Genomic DNA, 22,016 nt, shown 5'->3' on the forward strand with positions numbered 1-22,016 from the left:
AGTAATTGAGGGGCAGACCTGCCGAGCAATGGGTTTGGGCACATGCATGTCAAACGGACTATATATCATGACATCAGACATTTCGAGAAAATTGCTTTTCCTCCCTGAATGCCAAGTCATAAATAATTTCAGGTTGGGAAGAGCTCTGGTAAGCATGTGCTTGACTCCAGGGAGTGGCCTGTAAATATTGTGAACTGTAGAATAAAAAAACGAGGGGACAGATTTGTGGGGTCACTTCTAGTCTGGATCTTGCTATAACTCTTTGCCCCACCCAGATCTGCTTTCGCAGTGATGCACCCATCACCCGCCACCGTAAGTGTGGGCTGCTGATGGCTCACAGCTGCACCCTTAATTCAGAGATTTGACTTCGGCTGACAGGAGCCTCATCTGGAAGGTGATGCCTTCCTCCTGGAGGTGACCTACAACCAGACACACTCTGGTTAACGTGCTTTGGGTGCAGGGGACAAACCGAAAAAGCCCTGATTTGTAGCACTTTCCAATGTCTGTGGTGTAACTACTCCCACTGTGGCCAATTCCAGGCTACCTTGCAAAAATAAATAAGTTGCTTAGGAGTGTAAGCACGTGCCAAAAAAAAAAAAAAAAGACATTTAGAAGGCATGGGAATGATAAACACAGAATTCAGTGTAGTGGTTATCCTGGCCGGGTACCAGGGATGTCTGAGAGGGGCTGAGGGAGTCTGGGTGATACTGATACTATTAATAAAGCTCTGTTTCTTAAGCTTGGTCGTAGATACTTGGATGTTTGTGCCCTTTTTCTTTGTACTGTGTACATTATATGTTATATATCTTCTTTTGCGTGAATGAAATGTTTCATGACAAAAGCAATTCTAAAGAAGACTTTTAAGCTTTGAACTCGTCTTCACCTACACACATAAGGCATGGCTTTTTGGTAGAGACTGTGGAAGCAGCTTGAAGGCTGGTCTTGACTCTCCCTGTGTCTGCCTGCTGGGTGCAGCTACAAAGTTTACACCCCTAACAAGCTCTAAGTGTGGTCCCGTGGATGGAGATTCCCATTTCTCTCAGGATGGGCAGCAGGAGGAGATGAGTGAGGGCCTGTGGACAGAACTGCCCCGTGCAGCACCTCCTCCCATCGAGGACCAAGCCATGCTGCCCTCAGGCCTGAGGCTAGATCTGCGCCCACCTCACCCAAATCAGTTCTTCTTTTGACCCGGAGGGGCTATTAGATCCAGGCCATCCCACTGTGTGACACTTAGCATTCGGATCTAAATTTGCCGCAGGTACTTAGCAGCCCTGGGCACTCTGCGTTTCATCTCCCGTGCATGAGCTCCTGCCGCCCTCCCCAGAGTCCCCCTTATCATCCCATTTTCCACGTGAGGAGATGCAGGACCGGAGCGAGTCTGGAACCGGGCAAGGCAAGAAGTGGAAGCCACAGCTTCCGGCAGGAGGGCTTGCTCTTGCAGCCACATGGTGCTGCCTGCGTTCTGGTACCAGCGCCACTGAGCGGCTGTGGCCCTGTCCCCTCCAGCAGCCCAGGTTCCCTTCCCCAGAGCCTTCCTTCCCTGGGATTCACTTCTGCTTGCAGCCTGGGTGGGGCTCCCAGCTGAGGAGGGGAAGATGAGGGTCTGGTCCACACCTGGGCACCCAGGAGCTCTACCATCTGAACACAGTGGCTGCATGCCCCTTCACCAGGTTGTTCATGTCACCCTTTCCTCTGGGGGACACATTCGTCTGTGGGTACCAAGCCACTGATTTCCCATTATAGAGTTGGTAAAACTGAGGCCGCAGGCCAGTGAACAGCTGCTGCTCGTGGGCTCCGTGGGCTCCCTCACAGCTCAGACCCTCAGGGCCAGGCCACCTTCATTAATGCAGAAGCCGGTGCAGTGAGGGAGCAGGGACCACAGCCCAGGGGGAGGCAGCCAGGACTGAAGGCAGACAGCCAAGGAGAGTCTAAAGAAGAAACTCAGGCTGGGAAGCTCACGTCCCACAATTGCACACAGATGCCTGAGGGCGTCAGAGAAGTTCCAGAAGCTGTTTCAGATACGGCCCAGGCTGAAGCTGGAGGGAGGCAGCAAGGAAAGTCCCCACCCTGAGTCAACCCCCTGAGAGGCCGTGCGGAGTGGGAGTGGAACGGGGGAGCTGGGTGCTGAGGAGAGGGAGCAAGGGCAGCCCGTGTCCATGCTCAGCAAGACCCTGAGAACGCAGTAGGCAGGGAGGAGGGCAGCCCCTGGGGCCAAGGACCACTGGGTTTAAATCCCAGCTCAGCCACTGACCAGCTGTGCGCCCTTGGTTGGCTTAACACGTGTGCATCTCTGTCTCTTCATGGGTCAAGTTGGGTCAAAATAACACCGACCTTGTGGGCTTCTGTAAGGATCCAGAGCTTCTACAAGGGTACCTGGAATCAACAAATACCCTCACTGACAAGGACAACAGGGTCGGTGTGGGAGCAGAGTGGGCTCTTCCCTTGGTGGCCCCCAGGGTGGTCTCTGGGTGCGGTGGGTGGGCTGCTGAGGTGGGAGACCCAGCCTTCTAGGATCAGAGCCCCAGGGAAGGGAGGCAGGGGCCCCTTGCAGAGGGTGGGCACGTGCGGTGGGCTCACACAGTGCTGGGGTCTTGAAAAGATTGGGGTCATTGCGCACATCAGGCGAGGAGGGGCCGTACCAGGCGCTCAGATGCGTGGCTTCTGCCCTTCCTCTGTCCACAGGCTGCATTGCCTGAGTCCTGCAGGGCCCAAGGGCCTCTGTGAAGCCAGAGCCTGGGTTAAGGGTGATCCCAGGCAGCTGACGTGACTGAGGGGCCACAGCACCCAGACGCAGGCCTGGAAGGACCCAGACCCTGCACCAGGATGGTCTATCAGGCCTGCCTGGGAAGTGGGGTCTCTCCCCAAGGAGGAAAGGCCAGGGGTCTGGAAGCTGAGAGAGAGAGAGATGAGGCCTGGGAAGGGTATCCTGAGCAGGGTGGTGACAGCATGGGGGCACTAAGGGGACCCTGATGGGGTCAGGGAGTCTGTGACTAGGGGAGGTTACCGAGTGGGGTCAGTGGGGGTCTGAAGGATGCGTTCTTGGGCGGGGGCCTGTCACATGTCCACGGCTGGTCACAGCTGAACTCAGCTTTTCCATCTGCACACAAAACTAGATGCCCTCACCGGGGGCTCTGGTCCCCAGCAAGGGCATGTACTGGGACAGACCCTTTCTCCTTAGAGTCTCTTGTGCATTCCTCTCCAGGGCTGCCTGGGCCACCCCTCCCTCCACAGCCCCCTCCCCCAGCCTTGGGCCAGGCCATCCAGTCCGCAGAGACTCTGCCAGAGGAGAGTGCCGCAGCCCCACTCCGCCAGCAGCCAGGCTCCTGGGGCCCACCTTCTCAGCTCCCTGTCAGGGGCCCAGAACTATTGATTCTCTTAATTGGTTGCTCACAGAGGACCGAAGGGAAAAAAATAAGCAAAGCAAAATAAAACATTCCTTTTAGCTTTCCACAAGTGTGGGCACCAAAGCCTCGTGGTTCTCCTATGAGACCCTGGACACCGGGTGTCCACCCCCAGAGGAGGGGGAGGCAGCCATGGGCACTGGCCCAAGCCCCTCGGACTGAGCTTCCCGCCCAGGACAGCCCTTATGTCCCTCAGCCGCAGGTAAGTGCACCCCCTGCCAGCCCCCGACCCTCCCAGCCATGCCAGGGAGGGCCTGAGGATTTCATTATGAGCGCAGATTATTATCAAGTACAAGGGGGAGTGAAGGGGACGTTATAAGCTCTCCTTTTAATAATGAATCCCATTTCCTCTTGCAGTCGGTTTTCTTGCAACAGATGCTGTTGCAGAAAATGGAACAAAATGGAAAAGACGAAAAGGCGAGTAACTCAGCCCCAAAGCATTCCCAGCAGATGTCAGGGACGGCAGGGCACGGTGCCCGAGGCCCGCCCACCGCACCCTCGCCTGGCACAGAGGCACGGCTGCTGCCACGGCGACCCATATGTTTGGATGATTCTCAGCTTGGCTCGGTACTGGGGAAGCGTGGAGCCGCCCTCCCGCTGTTCAATAACTGATGACCATTTTTCTCCAATTAAACTGAAATTGAAGGATCCTCAGACTTAGACACCCAAGTAAAATAATTAGTGCTTAAAATGTTAATTGTGCTCAGATGCGCCTTCGCCTCTGGAAGCCGTCTGCAAGTGAGCATGCAGGAAGGCAGTCCTTGGTGGAGAGAGCTCTGCCCCCGTCCACCCCCTGCCACTGCCCAGCAGGCTGGCCTCCCCAGGAACCCCAGAGTGGGCAGCACAGGTGCTCATTCTGTCCATGTGATGCCAGCGTGATGGCTCTGTGAGACCTGCTGTGACCCCCTGCCTGGCCAGCCCACTGTCCCCAGACACAGAGAGGCAGTGTGGCATAATGGTTAGAACAAGGGCACAGAGTCAGACAGGTCTAGCCTGGACCCCGGCTCTGCCACCCACAGGGCCAGCAGTGTGGACGCAGGCGGCATACGTGACCTCTCTGAGATTCATGCTCTCATTCATGCAAAACGGGAGCAAGACCTCCCCTGCTGAAGTGCATGAGACACCCTTGGGTCCTCAGCACCCACCAGGTCCCAGATGATTCATTCCAGAAGCAGTGGACCCCTTTCACCAGGACCAGGAGGGTTGGGGGTCGAGGGCAGGGCCGTTGTGTTCTCTCCTTGTGGGCTGTGCAGCCTGCTTCCCCTGGGAACGGCTATTCTTCTGAGAGGAAAGGGTGTGAGGGCCGCCCACACCCTCCACGGTCCCACCAACCTGCTCGCCAACTAGGAGAAACATCTCCCTGCCTCTGGAGAGGATTCACCCTGCCCCGGGCATTTCCTGCTCATGACTCTGCCCACTAGTGCGCCCCAGTTCTATTCTCTGCAGAAACGACACGTGTAAGAGGCTTAGGCTCCTTCATGCTGTGCGTCCCAAAGAAATCCACTTAGATATTCCGTGTTCCCTGATCCCCCGCATAATAAGATTCCTTTATCTCTTGTTGTCATGGGAAGTATATATTAACTGATTAATATTAATGTGTTGGCCGATTAATATTAATACCGAACCGGTTCATACTTCACAAGGCAGGGATGTTGATGAGCGCTGCAGAGCCCAGACAGCTGTTGGGTTTCGGCGGATCCCGGGGGAGACGCTGACCCTCTCCGCCGCGCCTCATTATGGACACCATGTCATTAGCGGTGTTTGTCAGAGCTGGCATAGAAGTGTGTTTGGACTCTGAGTGTGGCAATTAAAATCCTTGCCATCCAAGACAGCATATTTTATCATTTAAATAGCATTTTTACATTCTCCTAACATATTTTCGCAGTAACGTTGTTAAATTAGGTGATAAAAGGTTATTTCTTGCTTCTGAAGTTGAAATACGTTACCATTATTCCTTATCTGCCTGGAATTAGAAAAGTTTTGGTATTATATGTTCTGAAGGTTTCATTATCAAAATTTGCCGGACTTTATAAAACAAACAACAATTTTTGGGGGGAGGACCTTGTTTTCATCAAAGATGGACAGAGCTTTGTCTTCTGACATTGGAGACCGCTCTCAGCGTTTGGTGGACAGAGAAGTGCCACCTAGTGAAGCGGCCAGGAGGTCCACTCAGGGCTCCAGGGGGGTCAGAGGGGGTGCCGGCTTACCTTTGATTTAGAGCTGTTACCTAAGCCACCTCCTGACCATCAAGGAAGCCAAAGATGGTCAGGGACTGAGCTTCCCGTCCATCTTGCCCACAGGGAAGCCACAACCAGAGGCTGCATCTTTGGCCAGTGGGGCTGGACTGGAGCCTGCCTGTGTCTGTGTAGCCTCCTCATCCGTCCGTCACCCCTCCAGCTACCCACCTGTCCAGTCCTCGCCCAGCATCCATCTCAAATCCCTTCCCTGATTGACACATACATACTACCATACATAAAATAGATAACTAATAAGGACCTACTGTATAGCACGGGGAACTCTACTCAATACTCTGTAATGACCAATATGGAAAAGAATCTAAAAAAGAGTGAATATGTGTATATGTGTAACTTTCGCTTTGATATACAGCAGAAACTGACACAATATGGTACACCAACTATACTCCAATAAAAAACAATTTTTTTTTGAAATCCCTTCCCTGGACCTCAACCCATCCATCCACTATCCACTTTCCATCCACACCCCCATCCACCAACCCTCTACCCACCATCCATCACCACCCACATGCCATCCTCTTCCCTTCCCACCCGGTATCCTCTGTGCTGTCAGTGTGCCGCTCACGTGCCATCTCCCCAACCATCACCTGTGCTGCGTCGCGTCTGATGTGGAAGACACCCTCTGTGCACCTCATGAGCCTCCCCCCGCCCCGATTTCCCCACCCCCACACCTCCCAGTTAAATGTGCCATGAGCAGCGGCTGGGGCCAATACCTGGTCACGCATCACTTTCCCCCAGTGCCCAGCATCCCTGAGTCACCCCGTCTCATGACCTCCAGTGGGCACACTGTCTTTGATGTGGCATTTAAGGCCATGGGGCTCCTCCGAGAACACACCTCTTTGCCTAGGAAGAGAGTGCCAGAAGAGCTGCTGTGTTCCCGTGGGATCAGCAGACCTCCCCCCAGCACTGGACCCCAGTCCTGCCTCCTCCCATCACCTTTCCCCCAGTTTGATGCCAGGGACAGGATTCATTTTACCAACGAAAAGGCTTGGACTCTCACAGACTTCCGGCCAGGATGGAGCATCAGCTGGTCTGGCGGGAACTGTCCAGGTGGCTCTGTGGCAGCCCCTCAAGTGTTCGCCCTCCTTGCGTGCCAACTCCAGCCTCTGCCCTGCCTCACAGGGACAGCCATTCCCAGCCATTGGGGGCATGGGTGACAGCCTCTCTGACAGAAGACTTCAGCGAAGGACGGGAGCTGGGGAAGCAGGGCTGTGGGTTTCTTCCTGAGCCCAGGCTGGGGTCCTATCTAAATCCTTGGCCAACCTTGAGGTTGACTTCAGTTCCTCTGAGCTCTGCTCTGCAGGGTGATGTCTCAGGGGAAAGAGATCACTCTCTGTTGACCATCTAAGTGAGAGATGCCAGCCCAGGGGCACCTGTCTGCAGCCCAATTGGCCCTCATTCTTCCCAGAAGCTCAGCCCTGCAGAGCCATTCTAGCCTGGCCCATCCAGGTCCTCTCCCCACCCAAGACAAGGCTGCAGACTGGCAAATGGCCCCAGTGTGCTCCGGAAGCTGTCCAGTGCACAGAGGAACGGCATACATGGGTTCCTGGGCCCTGACCTCAGCTGGCTTGTGCCCTCGGTCGGGGATGCAGCAGGGGAGACAGTGGTTGAAAGCTGGAAATGATATTCTCAGGATGTCCACCACCCGTGAGCCTCCTCCAGCGCCCAGAATAGTGCCTTCCTGCGGAATTCCAGCTCTTCTTTTTTTTTTTTTTTTTTTTAAACTTTGGGTTTATTTATTTATTTATTTATGGCTGTGTTGGGTCTTCGTCTCTGTGCGAGGGCTTTCTCTAGTTGCGGCAAGTGGGGGCCACTCTTCATCGCGGTGCGCGGGCCTCTCATTATCGCGGCCTCTCTTGTCGCGGAGCACAGGCTCCAGACGCGCAGGCTCAGTAATTGTGGCTCACGGGCCTAGTTGCTCCGCGGCATGTGGGATCTTCCCAGACCAGGGCTCGAACCCGTGTCCCCTGCATCGGCAGGCAGATTCTCAACCACTGCGCCACCAGGGAAGCCCTCCAGCTCTTCTGAAACCCCTGCCATCTCCAACCACAAACTCTCACAAAAACCTCAGGCATGCACGCATCCCTCTGCCTGATGCCACGTGTGTCCTGGGCACTCCCTGCCCCACATGAGCTATCACACAGCAGCCCCTCGTTCTGTAATCACCTCCCTAACGAACAGAAAACACTCTAGTCGCCGTTGTAAACATCCCTGGTGTGATTTATTGCCATCATCACAATATTTTGTTTGGAGCTGTAAACCTCCAGACATAAATCAAGTCATTAGAAGGAATGATGTTTAATCCTGCAGAAGAAGCCTCGGTGGGCTGCGCTGCTCTCACCCAGCCAGAGAACCATTCATTCTAGAGAGGATGGCCCCAAACACATCCACGTGGGCAGCCCCTCATCTGCACCGCACACAGGCATAGAAGGACAAGGCACGAGCCAGGTTGCTTTTGTTTTGTGGGATTGCACATTCTCAACTGCAAAGAGGTGCCCAAAACGCACGCCCAGTAATCCAGACAGGAATCTTAATTCCGAAGGAAATGCACACAGCCGGGAGGGGCTGCATCTGTGCCTGTGATCTGTGCTCGTCGTCCTGAGAGCAGCTGCTGGTTGGACTTCAAAGGAAGCAGAAAGACAGCTCAGAATATCTTCTTCAGCTTTCTGTTCACCGTGGCCCTCACCACCCTGTGAGCAGCTATTACACAGGGACCACGTTCTATTTGTAAAGCGGGCGGGTCTAACTTCCAGAGCTTTGCTGCCAATGTGCAGGCCAAGGCTAAGAGGAGAACTGAGCCTTGAAGGGAACGTTCGGGGACCTCAGAGAGTGCCTGCCAGGAACCCAGCAGCCCCCGTGCCCCACCCAGGCAGTTCCCTGTGAAGGGTGCCTCTCAGAATTAAGGTGACATCCCCAAAATGCTGCTGGCCAGAGGGGCACTGGCGTCTCTGCTGCTTTGGCAAATTCTAAGTACATATGACAGTTGTGAAAATGCTGGATGATATTTCCAGTGTGTAGTTCTACTTCATATTCTTGTGCTCAGAGCTAAGAGGGTATTGTTATGCAGTGTTATGTTGGCTCGTGTTTCAAGGATGTTGGAAGTTTGGGCTGGGTTGTGTCTAGACACTGTTTCCAGCTTCTATCTGGAGGCCTTACTCAAGTCTTGGGTCTCTGGTTCAAGATGAACAAACCCAGGGTGTTGTCTTCCCCCGGTGGCTCCTCCCTCCCCCTGGACCCACCCCCCAGACAGCATTATGCGGGGCACCCCAGACACTTCCCTCGTCCTCACCCCTCATACCCCTGACTCACCAAGCCCTCCAGCCCTCCCACCTGGTGGTTCTCCAGAATCTACCCTCCCCTTTCATCTTCCTGCCCTGCGTGAGTTCAGGCCCAGCATTGCTCATCTACATTAGGGTTTAAGAATCCCGATCAGTTTTTCCTCTTCCTTTAGGCCTTCGGTTTCTGCAGGCCATTCCCCAGTCGCCTCCAGAAAGACCTTTGAACACACAGCCCGCAGGGCCCCTCTGCCCTCCTCTTTTTTCTCAGCCCTGCAGTCAGTGTGCCAGGATTGGTTACCTTTTGTGAGCTGGGGGCTGGGGACACAGGGCCTGTGGGTCTTTGCATGAGTGCGTGATGTGGGTGTAGAGCCCAGCTCCAGCACGCTGTGATGGAGCAGTGGGAGGATAGGTTTCCTGTGCTCCCCAGGATGGCTGGGGATGCCATGGTCAGCCCCCAGCCAGCCAGGTCCACTGCTGGCTGGACCCCAAGGTGATGAGCTGGGCAGAGCCAAGAGCTGGCCAGACAGAAGGGAGAGTGAGTGGGTCTTAGCCAGATGTCCAGGGAAGGTGGTGTCTCCACAGCCAGCCGCTGCCAAGGCCAGGATTAATGCCTTACCTCTTAAGAGGACCCGGCCAAATCCTCAGGCCGAAGACTTCCTGAGCTGCTGGTGGCCCGGTCCTCGGCTGGACCGACTCCACTTTCAAGGCCCTGCCTTGGGGTTAGGGTTAGCTGTGGACTGCAGATCTCCAGACCCATGGCAGAGAACAGCTGGATTGACTGCCAGGGCCCCCTGCCTCGCCCTTGCCATCTGTGAGTCACCAGGGGCTCAGTTCTGCTCAGGGGCACACAGGATGATCCCTGAAATGCCACTGCCCCCCTGGGGAGGCGGGAGGGTCCCGATGGTGCTGGAGGAGACACTGGAGAGAGGATGGGCCTGGGAGGTGCTGGAGTCGGGGCCAGGGGCCCCTCCGGGCACGATCAGTGGACAGCGTGACTGCCAATGCACGGCCATCTGGGGCGGCCCTCTGAGGACCCGCGCATCCACCCCTGAGCACCTGGGCGGCCCTTTGCAGTCTCAACTGCAGGAACCCGACTCCCCCCTGGGAACCTGGGCTGCCTCCCTCACCGAGCGGCCCCTGCAGCAGGTGGGGGGCCCTTCGAGGAAGCATCAGCTAGGACGGATTTACTGTTGTGGCTCTTCAGGGTATCGCAGGCAGCAGCTGTGATGAGTCTGACAGCCACAGGCCAGCTCAGTAATTGATGCCGCGGCCAGAACGTCACATCCTTAAGCCGGCTTGAGCCGGCCCGATCATTATCTTGTGGCCAGGCCATCGCGGTAATGAGGCTGCCCCGCCGGCGGCCTCTGATGGCCTGACTCGGCTCCGGCGAAGGAGAGTCTGTCACAGGCCTGGGCCAGTCGGTGTTGTTGGCATTTTCCCTGCGAACAGGCAGCCCCTCAGTGGGGCCATCTCAGCCTCAGGCTCCAGAATGACTCGCCGTTTTTATTTTCTGGCAACCCCCAGCAGGAGCTCACCAAATTAGGCCCCTTCCTGCAGAGCTGGCTGGAGACCAGTCACCAGGGGCCCCTGACAGCCAAACAGGAGGAACGTTACATCCATCCCATTTAACCTGGTCACAGCGACTCAAGAGCCGGAGCCATGGCTCCCCGTGGGCTGTGGACAAAGGTAGGACTCAGGCCAGGCCCACTGCCTGTGCTTCAGGTAATTGGCTGCGTCTGCCCTGCTTTCTGTCCTCTGGAAAGTGCTGGTCCCACACCATCACCGACCCGAGACAGCCACAGGCCATGGAATGTGCCCCAGCTCATACACCTGCCCCCCATCGTCCCTCCTTCAGCTGCCCTCTGGACATCTGCACTTGGGAGACCCGTAGGCATCTCAGACTCAATGAGGATCTGCGCCCTTCGCAGGAAGTGCCACCAGCACACCCTTACTGCTCAAGCCGGAAGCCAGGATCCCTGACTCCGCTCCCAGTCAGTCCCCGGGTCCTGCTGACCCAGGGGCCCACTGGTACTAATCCACGAGGGCCCAACTCCACATTTACATCAGTAGCTTGGCATCTGCCATGGTAGGAGTACCTACACAACGGAAATCAGCAAACACTACAAATTAGGCTCCTCCCCCACCCCGCTGCCCACGGAGCCAGTTGTTAAACATTTACCAGCACACCTCCTACTGCCGACTGTTCCTCCTGAAATATTCTTCACACGTTTCCCCACTTTCTACCGTCGTCACCTGGGGCCAGGCCTCAGGCCTGTCCTGCACGGACAATGGCAACATCCGCGGACCAGCCTTTCCGCTCTGGCTTCAGCTCTTCCTCTCAGAATCACTCAAATTCAAAATAACTCGCAGCTTAAAGCCCTTCTAGGCTCCCCTTGGGGACTTAGGATAGAAGTTAAGGACCTGCTACCTTTGGCGGGACCAGACGGCCCCTTTCTTGCTGGTCCTCCCTGCAACCACCATGGTCCTGCCATTTCTGGACACCCTTCAGTCTCTGCATCTCTGCATCCCATGAGCCCTGCTGTCATGGTCAAGGCCATCGACCTCTGCCAGGAATGCCCTCATTACCTTCAGGTGTCAATTAACTGTCACTACCTAAGGGAGACCTCACCTGATGCCCTGGACTTGCTGGCGTCCCCCACCACTTGCCACCTGCCACGTCCTCCATGACTGCCATCACACGTGGAACCACTGTTCAGCGCCTCACCTCCTGTAAACTCCATGAGGGCAGGGCCACGACTGTCCCGTTCATGGCCAAGACGCCGTCACTGGTGCCTAAGACACTGCCTGACACGTACAGTGCTCAGTCAGTGTGGAGTGAAAGGACAGACGGTGGTGGCCTGCCTGACTGTGTTCTGCCGCCAGCTCCCATGCTGCAGGTGCCGCCGGGGGCACCGTGACTTTGCCGGCAAGTGTCACGAGCTTGGTTCTTTCTCATCTGCAGCAGCATTCACTAGCTCCTGCTTATCCTTCCAGGCCTGTGTGTGTTGAAGGAATACGTAAAGGGAAGGAAAGGCATGGCTTGCTCTAAAGCATGTGCCACGTGCTCTCAGAAACCGTACATGGACGTGAACATAGCCTCGCCGCCCAGCAGGCCGCAGCACACAGCAGGAAGCATGCGTGTGTGCAGCACGGAGATGTGGTGTGTTGCATCCCCTTGGCACACATGGTGCAGCAGCACGACGTACCAGGTCCTGTTCCAGGCAACGTGCCTATGTGAGGGCGCAGAGCAGTGCATGGCATGTGCGCTGGGGCCACACACACACCCTGAACGTGGTGGAGTCACCCCCAGGCTCTGACACAGGAGAGCCTCGAAGTGGGAGCTGGGGACCCCTCCCCTGTGGACAGGCGGGCACACGGAGGATGCCCAGGGACCCCCCACCCCCACCCAAACAAGTGATGGGCAGATGGGTAGGGGTGGGGCGGCAGGACAGCTGTTGGCTTTGCAGACCCTCTGACTGGCGGGCTGGTTGACTGACGGGCAGCTCCAGCACTCCACTCTGACAGCGCCAAGGGAATTCACAGCCAAGGCTGAGCGGACAAGGAACTACCCAGTTGAAATGTGGATCCTAATCTCAGAGGCGAGGGAATGGAATTGCTAAACAAAACAAGTAGCGGTCAGAGCTGTCAGGTGCCCATCAGCCCAAGACGGGAAGATTCCCGCTTCCCTCCCCCGCAGACAGGTCCCAGAGGTCCTGCGATCGTGCGGGAGCTGGGCTCAGGGAAACTCAGCCGGGGCGAAGGTGTCCATTTGATGGGAATACCAGCGGCCGGTGGCTTCTATCCTGTGTGCTCTCCCTATGCCCACCACTGCATCGTTTCCTTTACACCTTTGTGGAACTGGGAGAGGGGTATTTTTATCCCATCTTCCTGGCGAGGAGACTAAAGTTGAGTGAGGTTAAGATCACACAGCAGTGTTCTCGTTTTCTTTTTTCCTTCTTTTTAAATATGCTGACCCCTTGTTAAAAGCTGTGACTCAGAGTGGAGTCTCTAGGTTAAGGGAGAGGAAGTCCTTGCTCTGGTCTGGGGCCAAAGGTGACCCCACTGTGAGTTTGGTTGTCTCAGAGCAACTTGAAGAAGTTCTCCCCACTCCCCAGAGGCTGAGGCAAGAGGACAGAGCCCTGCAGGGCCACCTGCTGTCCCGCCCAGGACCATGTGTGGCCTGAGCCCCGCCTTTCCCCAAGGTCCACACTGACTACAGAGCCATCTTTTGGTTCCAGGAGCAGCCGGCACCTTTGTCTGGGGCCCCCTGCTGCCTGGAGCCCCATTTGCCTGCCCTGGGCCCTGGGGGCAGCAGAGGTGGCATGGCTGTGAGCTGAGGCCCTAGCAGAGAATTTAATGAGTTGAATTTTCCAGTGAACACAAGTGAGAATTTAAGGCCCTTTGGTGAGGCTTCTTCCATCTGAATTCTGTGCCTTGAGTCCAGGCTGCCCTCTAATTGCTGAGTTTTGCATCAAATCTGCATAAATTAACAATCTGCCCAGATGAACGGAGCAGCTCACAATGAGGCAGACAGAGGCCGAGGGGGCAGTCAGGAGGGTTTGCCCCTCAGAAGGGCAGAGCCTGAGCTGGTGGGAGAAGAGCCAGAGGACATACAGCCACTGCGAGGACCCAGGAGCAGGCCCTGGCCAGGTGGCCCCCAGGTGGCAATGGGAGGGAGCCAGCTGGGTGTGTCCTAGTTCCAACCACACAGACCCCACACAGCCGGGGTGGGGTGGACAAACCCTCAGCCGGCGCAGCTCCTGTCTGCATCCGGCTACTCGGCTGGCACCTGCCACCCAGACACACAGACGCTTCTCAGGCTACCAGGCCGAGCCGGAGAAGCCCAGCCGGAACCCTGGGCTGCACAGAGAAGCCCAGCACCCGTCCCCCTCTCCAGGGCCACCTCTCAGTCCAGGAAGCCTCGGCTTTTTCACAAGCGTTTACTGAGCTCCTGCTGTGTGCCAGACCTTCTGCCAGACTCTGTCTGACACAGTTTCTGCCCCAAGAACACGGAGAACTAACACAATCCTTCGTTACTAATTGGACCACCCAACCCAGCAAGGGAAGTGTTTTCTCACCTCCTCCAGGCTGTTCCTGCCCAGTGCTCTTAAAGCCCTCTGAAGTCGCTTCCCCCCTGTTATGAATTGAATTGTGCCCCCCGCAAATAGGTTGAAGTCTCAGCCTCTAGTACCTGTGAATTTGACCATATTATAGGCTCTTTGCAGATGTCATCAAGATGAGGTCATTAGGGTGGGCCCTAATTCAAAACGACCAGAGGAGAAGGGACAGGTACATAAGACAGCCATGTGAAGACAGAGGCAGAGGTTGGATCTAAATTGCCACAGCCAAGGAACATCTGGGGCAGCCAGAAGCTAGACGAGGCAAGGAAGGACCCTCCCCTTGAGGCTCCAGAGGGAGCAGGGCCCTGCTGACGCCTTCATTTCAGACATCTGGCCTCCAGAACTGTGAGAGAATAAATTTTTGTTATTTTTACACCAGCCCGTTTTGTGGTACTCTGTTACAGCAGCCCTAGGAAACTAATACACTCTCTGTGAGGGTTAAGTTTATATGTCAGCTTGACTAGGCTGTGGTGCCCAGATGTTTGGTCAGACACCAGTCTAGATGTTACTGTGAAGGTATTTTTTAGATGTGATTACCTTTATTTTTTTATTTTTTGATGTGGACCCTTTTTAAAAGTCTATATTGAATTTTTGTTACAATATTGCTTCTGTTTTATGTTTTTGGTTTCTTGGCCCTGAGGCATGTGGGATCTTAGCTCCCTGACCAGGGATGAAACCCGCACCACCCCCTGTGTCGGAAGGTGAAGTCTTTAACCACTGGACCGCCAGGGAAGTCCCTAGATATGATTACTTTTGAATCAATAGACTTTGAGTAAAGAGATTACCCTCCACAATGTGGGTGGGCCTCATCCAATCAGTGGAAGGCCTTAGGAGAAAAGAAGGAAAGAATTCTGCCTCCAGATGGCCCTCAGACCCGAGCTGCACCATCAGTTCTTCCCTGGGTCTCTAGGACGTGGCCTGCCCTGCAGATTTCACCCATCCTCCACAACTGCAAGAGCCAATTGCTTAAACTAAACCCTCCTCCACATATATATATCCTATTGGTGGTTTCTCTGGGGGGACCCTCATTTAGAAACCTTTCAGACTCCCTGCAGAGTGGGGCCTCGCAGCTCCCTCAGGGTCTCTCCCCTGACCCGAGCAGCCAGCACATGCACCCTGGCTGCCGTTTCTCCTGCCAGCATCCCAGCCTCACACCTTGTAGCTCATCGCCGCTTGCATGAGGTCCTGCACACTGGCCAGCCAGGCAGGGCTGCCCCAGGGCATGAAGACCTTTCTCCCAGTACACATGGTAGGTACAGGATCAACTTCTTTCTAATTGGGATATGGAAACAGCAGAGCAGGGCAACGGTGTTCATCCCACCAGATGCAACTGCCAGGGAATCTGGGGTGGGACCGATGCTTGGAGGCAGGATCTCGCACGTGGGGCAACCGAGGTGCAGTGGGGGACTTGCCTTTGGTGTCTCTCCTGGCTCCGCCGAGCCTGAAACCCCTGGAGTTTCCTGGCCTGATGGGCAGCATAAGTGAACATGGGGGTGGACAGCACAGATGGGTGTGGGGATGTCCATCGTGCAGACTCAGCCGCCGGAAGAGCCAGGCTGTGGAAAAGGAGCCAAGGAGACCCAGCTCAATGCAGGAAACTCTGGGGAATCCAAGGACCACGAGTCTGAAACTGCGGACAAGGCAGGGACTTTGCACTTGCACTCATAGCCTGTGGCCCCTCCTGGTCCCTCCAGTTCTCTCCCATCTCTGTCCCTCTTTGTGGCTCTGACTCCTTCAGGACAGCCGTGCCTTCCCCAAGGCTGCAGTGTTTAGAGTGGCAGGACCCTCCCCACTGCCCATCAGGGCCCAGGGCTGGGATGTGAGCAGCCAGAACAGCAGTCACTCTCCTCAAATGACCAGCCTGGGGCTAGAGGGTCAAGGGCTCATGAGGCAGCCCTTTCTAGGCACTTGAGTCCTGTTTTGACCCACGTCAGTGTCACCTGTCTACACAGCCAGACCAAAAGGCTGGTCCCCAGCCCCCACCCCCAGTGGGTCCTGGGCATCCAGGATTGGGACCTCTGAACTGAACCCAGCAGGTCTCCCTCCTGTGATTCAGAGAGGAGTGGTGGGCTAGGGACCGTCCTCCCCAACAGCCCACATGCCAGTGACCCCCCCTCCCCAGCTCTGCTGCAGACCCAGGCTGCATGGCCTAATTATAGGGCTGGCCTCTCACTCTCATCAGTCCCTGCATCCCCTTGGCAGGCAGCCAGGAAGCTTCTTCAGTCAACGGAGGGCTCACAGTGTGGAGCGCGCTTGGCAGCCCCAATAGCTCACACCGTGTTTACTCTCACCGCTGCTCACTGCTATTGTACTGCATGTGCTTCAACCACTCTGCGAATCTCCTCTGTCCAGAAAGAGAAAGTGGTCGTTTATTTCTTTCCGTACAGGGGGATAGGGCTCCCTTACAGGTTATTAATATTATGCTGAAGGGAGAGGACAGGTGACTCAGACTCTGAAAGCAGAGGGTGTACATGACTGGCCTTGGGGGTTCCTGCAGCAGGGTAGGCGTGAGGGAGACAGGCGAGGTGAGACGCAGCATGGTGACACTGGATGGAAGAGAAGGCTGGGGGCATATGGCTTTTATCTACCTCTTAGACTTATTTGGGGGCTGGGCAGGTGGTGTTATGTTGAGGCCAAGTCCCCCATGGCATGGGTTCCGGGGGCTCCTGGTGACAATACCTTCCTTGTGGTGCAGCAGAGGCAGGGCCCTTCCCGGGCCGCTCCCTGGAGCTGTCCAGGGTTCTGAAGTGCAGCTCTCTGGGGAACGCGCAGGCCCCAGGCTCAAGATGCCCAAGGCTCCTCCTGGCCGTCACAGGCTCAGAGCTGGGGGTGGTCTTTGCTTCAGCCTTTATCTGAACAGTGTGTGAAAGAGCAGCTTCCTCCAAGAAAAAAGTAAGGACACTGGGACCCTGGCCAGCGGAGCCATTTCTGGCCATTTCTGTTACATTTCCTTCCTTAAGTTCCTTTATTCCAAAGTGGCCATGTGGGATAGGCTCACAGTCTGCAAACAAGCTGCCATACGTTTAAGGGTCACGAACATGCAACTTGTGGCAAACTCAGGTTTCACATAAGATCTGTTGTGGGGTTTTCCACAAGATAATTGTTTTTTTTCAAAGGGGACAATTGCAACCAGGTTGGCTTTGTTGGGCAAAAGTGGCCAAGAGCTCAGGAGACTCACCCAGCCCTGGGCTCTGTCCAGCAAGGACTTTCTCTCAGAGCTGGGCTCAGAGCTCTGGCCTGACCTGTCTTGGAAACCCTTCAGGCTCAGAGCCCTCCTGTGCAGTATGCACAGATAAAAATGGGTCAGACCTCACAACCCACCACCCTCCAGGCTGAGGGGATAGAGCTGGTGGGAGGTCACAGCCGTAGGGGCTGTGACTCTGTAGGCATATCCTCATCTGACTTCACCTGCTGGCAAGATGCCTTTTGTAAGTGGCTCCTCAACCCCATTCTCGGCCAAATCTGGCGCGACTCATTTGCTCCAGAAAAGGAATATAAATAAGCACCATCGCACCTTGACAAGTTGACAGGATTGACAAGCAGAGTAAATTCCTGTGTCTGAGGCTCTGAGGAGGAAAGGTGATTTAGCAGAGCCAGCTGCCATCAGAAAATAATTAAGGAAACCCGGCAGCATGAAGGAAAACTGAGTGTGCAGAGGGTCCCTTCTGGTGAAGGGATCTGTGATCATTGGCTGCAAGAGGGAACTTGCACGTATCAGAGGGAAATGAGCTCAGGAAGCTCATGCTGGCGACTGCCACCTGAAGAGATGTGGAAGGGCGCGGGGAAGGGGGGGTGGCAGAGGGAAGGAGGCTCTGGGCTGAGAGGGGGACCCTTTGAGGGGCTTAATTCTAAGAGGCTCCTGCCTCAAGGTCAGGCACCCGCTGCTCACACCCCACCCCCTGAGGGGTGCAGCCAGTTCTACAGGGAGCTTCCCCCTCTCCATGGAAGAGTCTGGAAGGCCTGTTTCAGGGCTCAGCCACATGCACACACACATAATGCACATAAGCTGGGGGATGCCCAGGAGGGTGTGGACACTCTGCCCTTTGCCCAGGGAAGGGTCATCCTCTGGGCAAAGAGGTCAAAGAATAGTATTGCAGAGAAGAAAGATGCAACATAAGTTGTGCCTTCACCTCCACCTGTCTTGGGACTCGGATAAGGTCCAGGCAGGCTCGGAGAATTTAGGTTTTCCAGCCCAGGGGTGACCTCACGTTCCCCCACTCTCACTTGCAGATGAATGAAGGAGAATTGTGGGTACATCCTCAGACTGACCAGTGTAAGGCCAGGGTCATAGCAGTGGCTGAACCTGTAAAAATGGACCTCACAAGGAATCAGCGGAGTCCCTGGGTCAGGGACAGAGGACCTGGATGTCCCCTCGCCAGCTGGGCTCCAGCCACTGGACCTCTGCCGTGTACACAGAGACAGCAGGGGAAGTGCCTTCAGAACAATCCCCACCCCCAGCAGCAGCCAGAACTCAGTCAGGTGTGGTCAACATGGTGCCCCATTGTGCCAGCTGGAAGTTGGAGCTTTCCGCTTGTTTAAAGGATGGCCGGCTCTGACTGTGACTGTGGCTTTTGGCAAAGCCTCAGAGCAGAAATGTCCACTCACATGGCACAGGGGCAGGAAGAACCCCGATGCCTCAGAGGCCAGGCTGGGATGGGGAAGGAAGCCAAGACTCCTAAATAGGTTCCCCCAAAGGAAATCCTCTCGTTCTCCTAGGACCTCCCCTGAAAAGGACCAAACTGGGACCAAACGGACCAAAGCAAAATCCTCTCCTCTGGTCAAAGATTCGACTCCCCAGAGCTTATCCTGAGCGGCCCCCGCCCCAGCGCAGGCAAAGCACCTCCTTGGTGGGCAGAACGAACAGTCTGGAGTGTGGCCAGTGATGCACTTATCTCTCTCCATCTCCCCCTAGTCGCCAATAAAGGCTCACCAGGCAATCAATCACTGTGCTGGCCTCTCTTCAGCCCTTTGGAGGAAACCAGGGTGAGCAGGATGAAGCCAGCTCACCCCGGAGCCCCAAGACCAGCTGAGACGGCCAAAATCGCAAAGCAGATTCCGAGGTGAAGGAACTTTCTGGAGCCAGTGGGGAGGCCCAAGTCGGAGGGGAAAGAGTGTGTTGCACTCCCAGGCCTGTGTGCCGAGGTATGGGTACAAGTGTGTCATCTTCAAGCACAGAAAGGCTAGAGCTAGGGCAGGGTACAAAGAGAAGACGGACAGATCTTCCCGAAGGGCCCTTCCCCATGACTTAATGAAAGTGTGAGGTGGGGGCAGGCTGTGAGGTTCGTGGCGGCTCCACTGGGCAGGTATGTGGGCATCCTTGGGCAGGGCGCCTTCTGGACCCCCCTGATGGTCACATCAGGAGGTGGGACACCCAGAAGTGAGCATCAGCTGGGAGCCAGCGGGACCAAGTCTCTGCTGCACCCCCACTCTCTGCATGGGTAGGAGAGTGGAGGGGCACTTGCACCGTGCCATGCCTCTCCTCCCACCCACCCTGAACTGCCTTTTCCAGCCCAGGCACCCACAGTCAAGAGCCTGTAAGCAGGTCCCTGTGGACCACATGATACTTCCACTGCTAACACTATCCTCTCTGTTTGCTTTTCAGGAATAAAGTTCAACATCAGGCCACAGGAGCCCCACAGCGTGAGTTCTGAGAGTCTGATGAATCTCAGCATGGGCAACCTGGGGAAAGTTGGGGAGGGCAGGGAAGAAAACTCAGAGCTCACAGTAAATCCATTCTTGGAAAGGAAAATGTGTCCTGTCTTTCCCAGGAGCCTTGGGGACAAAGCCTGGGACCTTGGACCCATGAATTTCCCTTTCCCGTCGGAGGGCGGCTTTGGCCTGTGCTGATAGAAGCTTTACCTCTGAGCCTGGCTCCTCCAGGCCACCAGCTCTCCGCGCCCCTCGTCACCAGGAGGCTATTCCTGGGAGACCTGCGCCATCTTGTGGCCTAAATGACACTTGCACCTCACACCACGGCCTCTTGAGGGGAGAGGGGATTGTGGGGGCTGTTATGGGGGCTCAGACCGAAGGGGTCGCATCCTGCAGGGCCAGCCTGTCCCCCTCCCCCTCCCCTGGGAAAAAACGCGGTCAACAGAGGGGTCAGGGACCCCGGCCGTGGCGAGGGCCTGACCTGTGTGACCCTCAGTGCCAGCTGACCTGTCCACCCTGCTAACCAGTTCTCTTCTTGCCCCAGGACCTCCCATCAGGCAGTTCCCAGGATGGTGACTTTAAGGCACCCACAGAGAGGGTCACCCGAGACTTGCCCAGCCGGGCCCCGAGGGGCCTGAACCTACAGGTGTCCCAGCAGCCTCAAGCCCACCTAAACGTGGGGGCCCGTCTGCGACCCCAGCAGCGCCGCCGGCGACTGCTTATCAAGAAAATGCCAGCTGCGGCGGCCATCCCGGCCAACATCTCGGCTGGTACGTTCGTCCGGCCAGCACCCCGGGCCCTGGACGGCCGCTGGGTCAGCCTGCACCAGAGCCAGCAGGAGCGCAAGCGGGTGATGCGGGAGGCGTGCGCCAAGTACAGGGCGAGCAGCAGCCGCAGGGCGGTTACGCCCCGCCACGTGTCCCGCATCTTCGTGGAGGACCGCCACCGCGTGCTGTACTGCGAGGTGCCCAAGGCAGGCTGCTCCAACTGGAAGCGGGTGCTCATGGTGCTGGCCGGGCTGGCCTCGTCCACCACCGACATCCAGCACAACACCGTCCACTACGGCAGCGCCCTCAAGCGGCTGGACACCTTCGACCGCCAGGGCATCCTTCACCGCCTCAGCACCTACACCAAGATGCTCTTCGTCCGCGAGCCCTTCGAGAGGCTGGTCTCTGCCTTCCGCGACAAGTTTGAGCACCCCAATAGCTACTATCACCCCGTCTTCGGCAAGGCCATCCTGGCCCGATACCGGGCCAACGCCTCTCGGGAGGCCCTGCGGACGGGCGCCGGCGTGCGGTTCCCCGAGTTCATCCAGTATCTACTGGACGTGCACCGGCCCGTGGGTATGGACATCCACTGGGACCACGTCAGCCGGCTGTGCAGCCCCTGCCTCGTCGACTATGACTTTGTGGGCAAGTTTGAGAGCATGGAGGACGACGCCAACTTCTTCCTGAGCCTCATCCGCGCGCCGCGGAACCTGACCTTCCCGCGGTTCAAGGACCGGCACTCGCAGGAGGCGCGGACCACCGCGCAGATCGCCCACCAGTACTTCGCGCAGCTCTCCACCCTGCAGCGGCAGCGCACCTACGACTTCTACTATATGGACTACCTGATGTTCAACTACTCCAAGCCCTTCGCAGACCTGTACTGAGGGGCGGGGCCAACTGGCCGTGGGCGGCCCAGCCCCACCCACTCACCTGTCCGCAGGGGCACCCCACGCTCCACGGCTTCTCACCTGGGAGCTGAAATGCACCCAGAGCAACAGGGCTCTGAGGAGGCGAGGAGCCGTGCCTGCTCGGTGGTTCAGGCCCTTCAGGGGGGGACAGAGGCCCAGGCCTTGGATGGGGACCCTGGCCTCTGTCCCATACCCGCTTCCATACTCCTCAAATAAGGAAGATGCTGGGGGGTGAGCTGGACACCCCAGGAGTCCCAGCTGCCCATACCCAGCTCTACCAAGAGTCAGGATGACCAGGGAAGTCTGAGGCCCAGAGGACAAAGGCCCCAGCTGTAAGGGATTTCCTGCAGTCCCTTAGCCATTGCCTTGTACCAAACCACAGGGTTTGCAGCTTTTCTATGACCCAGGGGGAGGTTCCCTTGGAATGAGGTCCCAAATAAAGCACATGGTTTCCAGAGCAGCAGTGTCCATGCTCTGTGCGTGGGTGGGGAAACACAGGGGCCCTTCCCCGTGCTTTCTGGGGCTCCTTCTCTCTCCTGAGGACAGCCTGAGCCCCGCGCCTGCAGACCCCGCCCAGGGGAGCCCAGGGCACGAGCACAAGAAGCAGAGGACCCAGCAGCTCACTTTCAGGGTGCCAG

The 22,016-nt window shown here is 56.5% G+C and overlaps 1 protein-coding gene across 1 annotated transcript in view; it reads left to right on the top strand.

The window, feature by feature from the left end:
• The window catches only part of CHST8 (carbohydrate sulfotransferase 8), a 124,410-nt gene extending 102,596 nt beyond the window's left edge, over positions 1 to 21,814 (top strand). The window contains exons 3-4 of the mRNA XM_057534655.1: positions 19,657 to 19,694; positions 20,248 to 21,814. Of these exons, the coding sequence (XP_057390638.1) occupies positions 19,657 to 19,694; positions 20,248 to 21,354 (1,145 nt within the window). The 3' untranslated portion in view covers positions 21,355 to 21,814. The remainder of the gene's footprint in view (positions 1 to 19,656; positions 19,695 to 20,247) is intronic.
• The last annotated feature ends 202 nt before the right edge of the window (positions 21,815 to 22,016 follow it).

The sequence above is a fragment of the Balaenoptera acutorostrata genome, chromosome 19 (genome assembly GCF_949987535.1).
Source record: "Balaenoptera acutorostrata chromosome 19, mBalAcu1.1, whole genome shotgun sequence".
Classification (NCBI taxonomy): Eukaryota; Metazoa; Chordata; class Mammalia; order Artiodactyla; family Balaenopteridae; genus Balaenoptera; species Balaenoptera acutorostrata.